We start from the raw sequence: 12617 nt of genomic DNA, 5'->3' as shown, positions 1-12617 counted from the left end.
TGGGCATAACTTTTAAAGGAGAAATTAAAATGCTTGGAAAGATTAAGATGTAGGCAGAGTACTATGGTGCTGCTGTTTTAAGTCATAGTGAATGGGTGTAATATGTTGCCTATACAAGCTATATCCTAATATAAACACTTAATGCCTCTTACTATTTGTCCTTTGCCCTTAGAACAATGAAAAACAAATGCGTCAGCTCTCTGTCATTCCTCCCATGATGTTTGATGCAGAACAAAGACGAGTGAAGTTTATTAATATGAATGGTTTGATGGAGGATCCCATGAAGGTTTATAAAGATAGACAGTTCATGAATGTTTGGACAGACCATGAGAAGGAGATCTTCAAGGAAAAGTAATTGGCATTTTTATCTTTGTCTCCATTACGCTGTGAGTGACATACATGTCTAAGTACATAGTAAAAACTAACCAATTTCAGTTCACACTGGTAAAAGTAAGTGTCCAGTAACACACACACACATACGCTTCCCAGTTAAATCAAGCACCACTTTTTTGCTGATTTGTACTTCTAGTTGTTGTACAGGAAATCTTTTAAAAGTCAATTTACTGAACACGTTAACATTAGGTACAGCTCTTGTTGCTGGTAATCCAGAAGTGGATGTAGTTAGAATGTGCCTAGATCTAAAACTTTCATACATTGATTAGACTAGCTTCATTTGGGGAAGTCAGAGGCTTGCTGATGGGACACAGTTGTGTTCCAGACTTTTAGATTGATGTTATCATGTATTATGCTGTTACAGTGAAATATTTCTTTGATTTATAAAAGGTTTGTCCAACACCCCAAGAACTTTGGTCTAATTGCCTCCTACCTGGAAAGAAAGGTAAGATGTTTCAGGACATAAACACTGTGTACTGCTTTTTATTTTCTGGAAGCGAGTTTGTTTAGTTGATCTTTTGGTTGTCCCAGTGACTTGTTCTCTTCTTGAAATAATTTATAATTTCAAAATCAAATCTCTCATCCAGTGTGGTAGTAGCAATTATTTTTCAGACAAAATAGAACCCTAAAAACAAGTTGTGTACAAACACCTAAAAAAAACCCCTCAATAGCATTACATTTGTGCATTAAGACTAAAGGAAGAGAGGACGTTGCAATTTTGTTTTATTTGAGCAGGTAAGAAACCTCAGTTCTTTAGTTAAGTTAGCAATGTTATCTCTAAGGACTCTGATCCCACGCCAAAAAATCAATTAGACTTCACTGAAAGCAAAGTCAGACTTTAAGTTGGGGCTGAGGTTCTACACGGTCTATTTGAAAGACAAAACTGAAGAAAAATCATTTAACAATAAGGATCAGTCCAGTTGCTTATGACATGGGTCCTCAAAAATATAAGGAAGGACTTGAACTTGCTAATGATAAGATGTTAGTTAAATCATGCAGAATGAACTAGCTGAGAGGTTTTATGAATATAATATATAGGGATTAGGTTTAATATGCAATAACAATTTTATTCAGATTTATGTTTTCAAATGTTGCTAAATCTAGTGACTTAACTAATGTAAATAGTGCAATGTCACATTTAATTTTTTGGACTTTTGAGCTGCAAAAACTGATTACTTCTGGTCTTTCACCATAGAATGTTCCTGACTGTGTGCTGTATTATTATCTAACCAAGAAAAATGAGAATTATAAAGCACTTGTGCGAAGAAATTATGGAAAACGTAGAGGAAGAAACCAGGTAGATTGCTTGTTTGTGTGAAAGTGACTTTTAGAATGAAGGCAAATGTGAATCGAATTTAAAACACATTTTCAAATATTATTTTCATAATATTTTCAAAAATTATTTTCTTCTTATACTTTGTCTTTGCTTATTTGCGGTTCTTACTAAGGCAATTCATTTGTTTGGAGGACAGCAATAGCTATTGAGGTCAGATCTATCAGCAAATCATACAAAGGAGCCAGTAGAAATTAGGCAGGGCATATGATGTTCAGTGGAAAATACATAATCACTTGACAATGTCTGTCAAAAACAGAAATTAAGAGTGCTCATTATCTGGTGGTCAGGCTCAAAGTCAAGTTGGAATATAATAGCAAAAGGAAAAATAGATCAGCTGATTCACAAAGAAATCTTTTGGAGTATTAGAGGTGTTTGGAGAAAAGAGTAACATGTTATGAGAATAGTTTTATATGTTTACTTGGCTGCCAGGGTTAAGATCAAAATTGCGAAGTCATGAAAACTAAAGAAACTAACCGTTTTGGTGAAAGGTAAGAAATGTATGTGTTAAATGTGGGGAAAGTCAGAACTGGAAGAGCAGAGAAGCTGGATTTAGAAAAATAGCAATAGTGCTTCTGATAGGGTAAGAAAGAAGGGTATGGTTCTTAGATAAGATATGGACATAATTGCCGAGGTGGAATCGTTAAGATGACTGACAACCAAGGCTAACAGCGAACAAACCTCTTTAAAAGAAATGTGAACAATCTGGAAACCGACAGGTCTTTTGGGGGCTTTTTTGGTTAACTTGCTCAATTAAGAAGATTTTAGAAATGTGAAATAATAGAACCATTGTATTTGGAAAACCCTAAATTGGTCTACTCATTTCTGCTGATCAGCTATCTGTTACTCACATCCTGGCAGAAATACTGAAAAGGAAGACCCAGTGAGATTTGAAGTCTTTGTCTTCACTGATAGGGAATTGTAAAATGGCAAATCTCAAAAGTAGGATTTAGAAATGTTGAGAACTACACAAGGTACAGATTACATCCGCTAAAGCAAATGGTGTGATGCAACTACCAGTAGCCGAAAAAATCTTGAAGTTACTGTTAGTTGAGCCAGTTGTTTTGTAGTGAAACGTTGCAGGAAAGCTGTTGTTTTATGCATCATCCAACATCCGAGGTAACGGAGTCCCTTCTCTCTAATACTTTTAATTCTTCACAAAATACTAAGTCTGCCAGTGTCTTAACTCATACATGTATCGAAAAAGTGCACAGAGGAAACTGTATGGAAGTTTTGACTTGAACACTTGAGTCTCTTCATGAAATCATCACAAATCAAAGCATATTAGAAAACATGCTTCAGCATACTAATTAACACAGGCAACACCTTGCAATTCTCTCAGTGCTGTTGTGGCAAAGCTGTTCTCAACTGTATTCTCACTGATAGCCTCGTGTAGAAAAAATAGCCCTATTGCAAGTAGGGTTAGGGCTCCCTAGAAGTAGGGTTGTTTGGTTTTTTTTGTCTTTTCATGAAGATATCTTTAATTAGAGCTAACCAACCTGCGACAAATCATTGATTGCTTTATCAAGAGATTGTACTGAGCATCATGCTTTGCCAGAACTCTTCTCAAAGCATGAGTCATTGTGGACTTCTTTTTTTGTTACAAGTTGTATTGGAGTTCATCGAAACATTACTTGCAGTGGGTTCATAGTGAGAGAGGACTCCAATGGGGAAATACCCGCTGGCTTGAAATAAATCATGCTTTCCAAATGTTTATTCAGTCACCTTGAAAAATGAAAGCGGAACAGAAAATGCCTATGGAATAAGGAACTAACTTCAGCATTATTATTTCAGCATAAAAGTTACTTGGTAAAGAGCTAGATTGTGTCATCTCTTGTGTTGAGCAGTACTTCCACAGTCGTCGCTTGGGCTCTTTGAGAAGTAAAGTGCTGCTCAGTGGGAAGAATCTGGCCAGTTGTCAGGCCCTAAGTTTTGAGGTACTCGAGGAATGCTTTAAATATGGAAATAATCAACTTAAAAATTCCCTTACCTACGTTGTTGAATCTTAAATTTGTGAAATAGCGTGAATTTAAAATTCTAATGTGTTTTTCACCAGTTTCACTGTTTGCTTTGAAACTTTTTCAGCTTGACTAATGAAAATATCAGACAAGTTTGCTTACATTCTTATCCACTACTATGAAGCAGGAATGCAATATGGTTAAAACAAGTGTGTTCTGGTTGATTTTGTACCTTCTCCTATAAACACTGACTCCTATTAATAACTTGAAATCTAAGAGTAGTTCCATGGAAGTTGCAGCAACTGCTTTTCCTTAAGAACTTGACTCGCATATTTTTGCAGAACTGGAGTCTGTCTGTCAGTTGTCAGGCCAGATTAAACATTTTGGCTAAATTGTAGATCCTGGAATTATGGGAAACAAATTGGCAAGAACACACATGGGCATCTGAAACACTGTAAATACGAAGAATATTAAAATATTTTTTAGTCACCTTGTTCAGTTCTTAAACACATCTTCCGTAACTGGGAGCTCTGTTGCCGCCTTTTAAAAACTCGTTAATATTTGATTTGTAGTAAGGTTTTGTTTATACTATAGATTGCAGAAAATTGTGCTGAAACCACCAGTAACTGTATTCATGCTTATAATTACTGTGCCTATTAATAGGACATCTCACTGTAGGCACAACACAGACATTTTTAGCCTAGTAATAAGCTTATGGAAAGCTTTGAATTGCCTTGTTTGCCCGGGGCTCCTTTTATCAGTGTAACGTTTAATATTTGTGGAAGAATTTGATTTATTGTGAGTGTTATTAAGTCATATCAGGAATTTCTCTCGTTGACTGACAGCAGCATGTCTGGGATTGATGTACCAAAACACTTTTTGCTGCACCAGCCAAAGAGGTGCTTTGAATGAGGCCTCCTAGCAGCTCACCTAGTGTCGTATTTGGAGGTGAAAGAGGTAATAGTGCAGTGGGACAGATAGCAAACACTGGTAGGTTCAATCCTTCAGTTGAACACACAGCAGATGTGACACTAGAATGGATTAATCATGATTTTAACTTAAAAACCAATGTTATTTTTAGTTATTGCAACTGCAACCATTTAAACTTGGCCAGCACCAAAGATCTCTGTGGCTGTTTGGACTTTGAAGAGTACTGGATTATGGTATATAAAGCTTAAGTAATATAGTGTTTTATTGGTTAATAACACACTTATATTTGTTCAAACTAAACCTGGGAAGAGAAGGAACTTCTAATAAAAGTGCATTTTAAAATCCTCTAGCTACATTTTTTCAGAATGCTTGAGTAGGCAGCATGACAGGTCTCTATGCACATGAATGAGCTCTATATAAAAGGAGTGTCTTTGTTTTTTGTTTTAACATTAGAATAGGAAATGAGATGGATAGAAAAGATAAGACTGATTGAAAGCGTCCAACTCGTGGAAGGGGCATTCTGATACAATAATTTAAACGTCTTTCTTAAACAAACAAACAAACAAACAAAAAAGCAGATGCTTACTAGGGAACTTCCAGCTTCATAGACTTCACAGACATATGGGCTGGAAGGGACTCCAGAGGGTCATCGAGTCCAGCCCCCTGCCCCAGGGGCAGGAAGTCAGCAGGGATCATAGGATCCCAGCTTGCCAGTATCTTTCTTTGAAGTGATGCATATAAGTTAAATGAATCCTTAGATACACTGCGGACTTTTTAGTGCTTGGGTGCTACACTTTCTCCTCCATGTGCACAGTGTGTTATGTGCCTTGAAGAAGGGCGGGGAGGAGTTGTCTGGCTCGTTTTACTGCGGTCCTGTAAACTTATTTTGCACACAACCACCAGTTTAGGCAGCAAACTGATCAGCTCGGACAGTGGTTCTCAACCTTTTGGTACCAAGACCCACTTGTAAACATCAGTGGCCAGTCCCGACCCGCTGCCCCCCAGCCCCAGCCCCCCAGTGTGTGGGGCATGGGGAGCCCCAAGCAGCCCCTCGCAGGCTGGAACTCTGCCAGCCTGCAAGGGAAAAGCCATGCTTTTCCATGTTTTCCTCCCTTAAATTTTTAAAGTTTGCTGATCCATTTTCAAAGTTGGTCATGATCCTTTCACATATTCTTGTAACCTGCTTTTGGGTCACAACCCATGGGTTGAAAAATGTGGAACTAGAAGGATAATATCACCGAGGATACTTTATTATATTAGCCAAAGGGGGTACTGTATGTCACTGTATACCTTCAATGAAGGGCTGAATACTCAATCTTTTAAGTAAGTTTTTTAACTAAAAAGGGGGCTGGGAGAAGTGGCGGTCAGTAAGGGGAGTATTCTTTTTCATAGCCGAGTTGCATTGTCAGCATAAGCTCATGTCTATGGATCAACCGGTACGTCTTTGCAGCAGGTGGTACAGTCCAGTGATCTGACTAGACAGAAACTTGCTGTACTTCTGTGACAGCCAATCAAGCACAGCTCGGTGGGGATTACCTTGAGTAACCCCGGAGAGATTAGAAGCTTGCATGTGAGATGGGCAACTCTTCTGTAGGCAGCTTAAGTGGCAGGATGACACAATTTCCTGGAATAAACACGTTGCTGGGTCAGGCAGCCCTTACTAAGGAGCTATGCGATGGTGCTGCTGTGGTTTTTGTCCTTTTGAGTCTTAACTTTTATTAAAACCTGACCCCCTGCTGTGGATATTAAAAGTTTTAATCAACAGATGAATGTGCAGGTACGTCGTTGACTGAGGCTTCAGCTGTTTAAGGTTTGTGTTTAACCTGCCTTTAAGAGTCTGCATGATAAGTACAATCACTGTGGAAAACAGATTTAAGATCTGTTGTTGACGACGTGCAGTGCTTAAATTAGGCTGGTAAAAGCACTGGGGCTTTTGAGCAACTCTTTTTCAGAAGAAATATGTAAAATCCACTTTGTACTGAAGCTGCAGTACACTTTAACTCTTTGCTTTTCAGACAGTTACGTCTAGTGTAGTCAAAGCCACTTACCATGGCATGTCTCACTGACATCTTGTTAAAGGAATACTTGGGATAACCAGCTAATGCCAATATTGAGATGTTAATACTTGCGGGGTGAGGTTATAAATAATGGTTAGCAGTTCATGTTTCTACTCTTTATACTACTGAAATGTCAAAAGCTTTTGATTTTCAAGCTCGCTTTTGTTCATGTAGCACTGACAGAAAGCTGCCATCCCTGTTCTCAGGAATTTTAAAAGCATTATGAAACGCGGTCAAGCTACATGACATGCAGGCTCCTAGGAAAATAATTTCTGGAACTTTTTTTCCCCTCTTTTCTCTCCAAGAGTTGGCAAATATATTTAGGCACTTAAATCCAGAAATATTTTTAACTTCTGCTATATATTTAGATAGAGAACAAAGCACATCCATCAGTGCAGAGTGTCGTATATTAAAGCAACAGAAAACAAAACCCATCCTGCATCTACGTTGCACCTGTTTGTTGTAACACACTAACTTTTGTTCAGAGGACTTCTGGAAGACTTAGGTAGATTAACCTTAACACTTAGAAACGCTGAAAACCACCAACTCAACTTTTTTTCTTTTTAATGTGAACCTGTATCTGTAAAAGGAGATACTAAAGCATATTTGGCAGTTAGTGGCATCAGAGTGCTTCAAACCTTGCAGGCAAGGAAGTTAACCTGAATGCTACATCCTATTGATGCTTGGGTCTGGAGTGTCTGTAGGTAACATTACTTGTTTCTTTTATGCAGAGCCCTGCGATTGATGTTCTCCTCTCAGCCCTTTCTGGCTTTCTGCCCTGGTCCTCATTTTCAAGTCCCTTCCCAAAACAAACTTTTGAGGAAGCTCCTAAAGTATAATGCCCTATGTTGTGTAATGCATATATGCCTGCAAACACAATATTACTGGGAGACCTGTATTACTCAGACCCATATACCAATGTTGTCCCTTGCCTGTCTTTTCCTTGTGTTTGGTGCATTAGCCTGTTGTGGGTATTTTGAACCTGATTGTGCAGTTGCTCCATTGGCTGGTCGCACTAAACGAAAAGGAACACGCACAGGAGGGAGCCAATCGCCAGCAGTGAACAAGCACCGAATTGTTTTACATTAAACTCTACAAAATGAGAGCTGGAACTTCACCCAGAAAGCACCATTCGCAGTGTTCACTCCATCAGGAATGGTTGCCCTGTGTGGCATTATACGTGGATGTGAGTGAGGAGGCGATTTTTAGCCTTTAGTAAATTTTGCAAGGTTTCCAAAAAAAGTCTCCGATTTCTAAATCAGCTTCTTATGGCTTGCTTATAATGTCCATGCTTACAATACCCGCAGCTAGATGTTACTGTACAGGCACAAGCTACCCCTGTGGCTTTTCATAGGAACAGACCAATTAAGAAATTGCTCTTCCATTGTGAGCACTTTGCTTAGACACTTTTTCTGTGTTAATCAACAATGGTGTGATGTTTTCATTTATAAGTCGCTATGTAGAGTATCTTCTTTAATCTACCATGTGAGTTACAATGGTCTTTCAAATGTTGTTGATACTCCTAACTTAAAATAGAAGAGTATTACATTTTCAAAGAGAAGAACCTGAGATTCAGTATTCCAGTGTGAAAAAAATTGGCAGTCTGGAAGTACAGATTGTGAGCTCTGGTGGTCAAAACCTGTCTCTTGCTATATTTGTTTGTAGGATGCTCAGCACATTGCAAGACTAGTCTTTCATTGAGACTCCTTGGTGCTACTGCAATACAAATAATAAATATTAAATAGAAATTGCCATGGTAGATAAGCCAGCTGTTCATTTTGCTAAGTTTCTGGCTAGAAACTGAACTCTGTTTCCAAAAATAAACTACCCCATGTTGCACATAGGAAGTGTCCAGTCCTCTGCATTGTGAGAAGGGGAATTCCTTTCTGATAACCACATTTACGTTCTCAAGCATGAGATATATCATTTCCGTTGTTGCACAGATACAAATGCTAAAATTTTATGGAATTGGTATGCTGCAGTATATACATGTAATAATTTAAATATGTAAAATAAACTGTTTAGTTTCCTCTGCTTTACCTGACTGCAGATCTGAATGTTCAGTCCTAAGATTGCTGTGTAACAAAGGCTACATACAGCACAGTGGAGAGCATAAGGGCATTAGTCTATGCCTGAGAAGGTTTTATTTTTTTCTAGCTACACTGAGGTTATGTTTCTTAATTTAGGATAATCCTCCCCCCTCCCCCACAAAAAAAATCATCATTTTGTGCATTCCTTAACCCGTTAGGGAACAGCATGTGATAAGAGTTGGCAAATACTGGCTTGTTCCTGACACCTAAGCCAGGCAGGGAAGTTCGGGTTCTTGTTTGGGTGGCAGTACAGGGGAGGAGTGTCACAAATTCCTCCTCTGACTTTTTTCAGCTGGTTTGTTACATTTTCTAGCCAGAAGGGCCCATTGTGATCATCCAGGCTGGTTACCTTAATAATACAGGCTATTGGAATGCCCCCAAATGCTTCCCAGTTGAAGTAAACTCTGTCTTCTAGAAAAAGTGTATAATCTTAATTTCAAAAAGTATAGCATGAGCTAATGATCAGCTCTAGGAGTTTGCAAAACAATACATCTCCTTCATACACAAACATGAAAATAATTAGCAGGATTTGGTATGGACAACATTAAAAAAAAAGTCTTTAGTTGCCAAAGTTTAGGTAGCATTTCAGAATCATATTGTGTAAGCAGAAGCAGCGTGTCTTGAGCCAAACACCCTGGCCAAACCAAAATCTGACTTGTGAGAGTAACTGTGGTGTAACAGAGATAAGAACTGGAAGATTAGTGCAGGAGGGGAGGCTGAGGTGCCTCCTTCACTGTTTCATTATGTGGGGTAGTTTGGGTGACACCCAAGTGACAGTGGAAGTTGCTGTAGGAAATCGTTTGCTAAAGAGTAAAATAGTATCCTTTAAGGTGGGGGCAGGGGGGAGGATGTGGTTTTGAAATCTCTTCAGCTTTGTCAGACTACCAGTGGGAATATCAGTTCATTAAAAAACTCGAGCTGCTGCTGCCATATAGGAGAGAGGCATTTTTCAGCGCCTGTTGCTGTTCTGCTGGTTGCAGTAGATTTGCACAAATATAATTATGTGCAACCTGAATATAGATATTCTAGATTGCTGCAAAATAACTGACTGTAGTGTTGGGTAAATAAGGAAAAGTAACTGTATTAGAAAGGCTTGAATCAGAACAACTCCAGGAAGGATCAAGTACAGTTTAATTCTGTGATGTGTTTTAGAACCCCAAGAAAGCATTGAAACAGAAGATTAAATCATTGTTCAAATATTTTAGTTAAAAGTCAACAAACAAGTTGCTGCATTACATTATTAATGGTCACTATGATTAGAGCAAATAACTTACTATTGTAGCAGAAGCAGATGCCCACCTGGGGCTTATTGGAAAAGTTAGGCTGGCTTAACACTGCATTAATGCCCATTTTGAGCTGAGTTATACAGAGATAAGGGGTCTATTAGTAGTTACTTTGACACTTAAGTTGCCTTAGTTAACATGAATTAGTTTGTAGAACTTTTTTTCCTCACTGAAAAATATATTAAAGGAATTTGATATGTAGGAACCTACTTAAATTGCACTTTCACAGCAACGGTAAAAAACGGCTTCCACAATTGCTGTGAAAAGTGGCGTTTGCCATGATTTCCCTTGGAATCACCTCCCCAAATAAAACATTTAAAAAGGAAGTCAAAACCAAACAAACTCTGCTAAATATAAAGTGCTGGATCCCCAGTGGGAGCCAGGGGTCTCTCAGCCAGCTGGGGCTCTGGGGGTACCAGCCGGTGGAGCAGCAGCCGGTCAGCAACGAGGGCAGGGCCATGTGAAGGGCAGTCCTCTGCCAATCAATGGCAAGGCTGCTGTGAAGTGTATAAAAGTGGCTCTGCATGCCATAAAACCCCTTCATCTCACCCCAATTTAGGTAGGTCCCTACTGTAGCGGGTTCAGGGATTTGCTTAGCTCAAATAGTCTTTTGTCTGCTGGGCACACTTGTCCCACAGGAAGCGTCCTACTCCAATCAGTGGTCAACAACACACCTAACATAGTCCATGGAGGGGAACTTGCGGTCCTGGAGTCTTTCTAGGCCCTGAGAAGGTGCTGCTAGCTTTGCAGCACAGAGCTGCCTTCCTTCTCTCACTCAAGAGAGTTCTCTCATAGCCTTGCAGTGCTGCTTTCTCCAGCCTTGCCACACTAGGTCTCTTACCAGAGCATGGATGAGTCCTTGGCTCAGTCTGCCACTGCTAGCCCAACCCCCTCTTCCCAGGACGTTTTTAGCATTCTGTGGGGCAGCTAATTAGCCTCTGCAACTGGTCCGCTTCTAGGCAGCCAACAGTCACTCCTGATTGCCTGCAGCTGACTGTCATACCCCACAAGACTGCAAACTCCTCTACCCTGGAGCGTGCAGTCTGTTGCAAGCCTTGGCCGGTCATCCTGCTGCACCTCCTTATGAGTTAGGCCTGTCCTTGTCAAGTGTTTAACATAGTCGTACATTATGTGACATTTCTTAAGAGATTTCTAATGTAGTTGTTTATTCCGTATACTCACTTAATCCAACTGACTACCCTGAGAATGAAGATCAGATCTGTGGATAGTTTTTAATAAGATATCTGAGTTGTAAAATATAACATTTACTGTTTGTTGGATAGAAGCAATGATGTACTCTTTTACATGAATTTAATTTTTATTACTACATAAGAAATTATTTAAAACCTTGTTTATTTTCAGGTTTCATATGCAGAAAACCATAGTGCTGATGAATACAAAGCTACTCTGTTGCTCATGTGGAACGCACATTTATCAGTGAGCATTAGGTGAAGAATAATTTGTGTGTACAGTATGTTTCATCACTATCCTTATTCAGCTGAGAGGCAGTATGTCCCTGGAATCTACAGTAGTGAAATACAGTTGAAGAGAGAAACAGGCATAAGAGAAAAGTGGAATATTGAGAAGGACTGAAGGATACATTAAAATGTGGAGGTTGAAAACTTCAAAGCTACAGCAGATTTTTTTTATGCCAAGCGGCCTTTTTTTTTTTTCTTTAGACTGTTTCCTTATGTTCTTAATTTGCAAATAGATATATATCCCAGTTGTAAAGCCTTTGAAATCTAAACCTAATTTTTTTAAAGTTTATTTGTAAATTGTAGTGTCTAATGCAAAATCATATTGAAGGAAAGGAGATACCATCAACATGGGTATCTCCGGTACTTCTCTTAAGACAAAATAACATCTCTTCTGCACAATCAAGTGTTGCAGAGTCCTAGTATGTAAATATTATTTTATTTCAGCAACAAATTGCACGTCCTTCCCAAGAAGAAAAGGTAGAAGAAAAGGTAGAAGAAGAAAAAGCAGAAAAAACAGAGAAAAGAGAGGAAGAAAAGAAAGATGAAGAGGAAAAGGATGAGAAGGAGGAATCTAAGTGAGTATACATAGTGAGGATGCACTTTCTCTAATGCAGGCATTTCTAGTTTCTTCTCATTTGTTTTAGGAAATTAGTATTACATAGACTCAGTGAACGTAACAGTGAAATCAGCTGTTAACTGTCCTCAGTTAGGGTTAATTTAATGCTGTCTTCAAAAAGAAATAAAGCCTATTTGTGCTGCTTATACTCTTAGCTAATCAGACGTATGGAAAATCCCCCAGGTTTAATGTGATTTTTCTTGCCTTGCGAAGTTTATCATTTACATTGCTTGCTGTTGGTGCTGCTACTTCCCATATTTTTGTACCAGCAGTACAAAAATAATGGACTTTTTAGGAGTCAACAATGGAGCATGACCACATTTTATTTTTAAATAGCAGTTCTAACTTTTGAAAAAAGGGGATCCCATTTCACTGTTAAATTGCTCTATGATTACTCTTTCAGCTGGAACTGAAAAGTGAGCTGACCTGTAGTTCTTAGACTAGTTTCATGAATATCTGCCTGTGAAGAATATTTTTCA

General features: G+C 38.8%; 1 protein-coding gene across 5 annotated transcripts in view; it reads left to right on the top strand.

The window, feature by feature from the left end:
• Window positions 1–12617, top strand: part of NCOR1 (nuclear receptor corepressor 1) — a 100478-nt gene that overhangs the window by 42318 nt on the left and 45543 nt on the right. For all 5 annotated transcript variants that reach the window (XM_059717485.1, XM_059717488.1, XM_059717487.1 and 2 more), the window contains exons 12-15: window positions 173–351; window positions 784–838; window positions 1589–1690; window positions 11967–12097. In XM_059717485.1, coding sequence (XP_059573468.1) covers window positions 173–351; window positions 784–838; window positions 1589–1690; window positions 11967–12097 — 467 coding nt within the window. The remainder of the gene's footprint in view (window positions 1–172; window positions 352–783; window positions 839–1588; window positions 1691–11966; window positions 12098–12617) is intronic.

This window comes from Alligator mississippiensis, chromosome 14 (genome assembly GCF_030867095.1).
Source record: "Alligator mississippiensis isolate rAllMis1 chromosome 14, rAllMis1, whole genome shotgun sequence".
In the NCBI taxonomy this organism is placed as follows: domain Eukaryota; kingdom Metazoa; phylum Chordata; order Crocodylia; family Alligatoridae; genus Alligator; species Alligator mississippiensis.
Note: the sequence above shows the minus strand (reverse complement) of the source record. Positions and strands in the feature narration are given on the sequence as shown.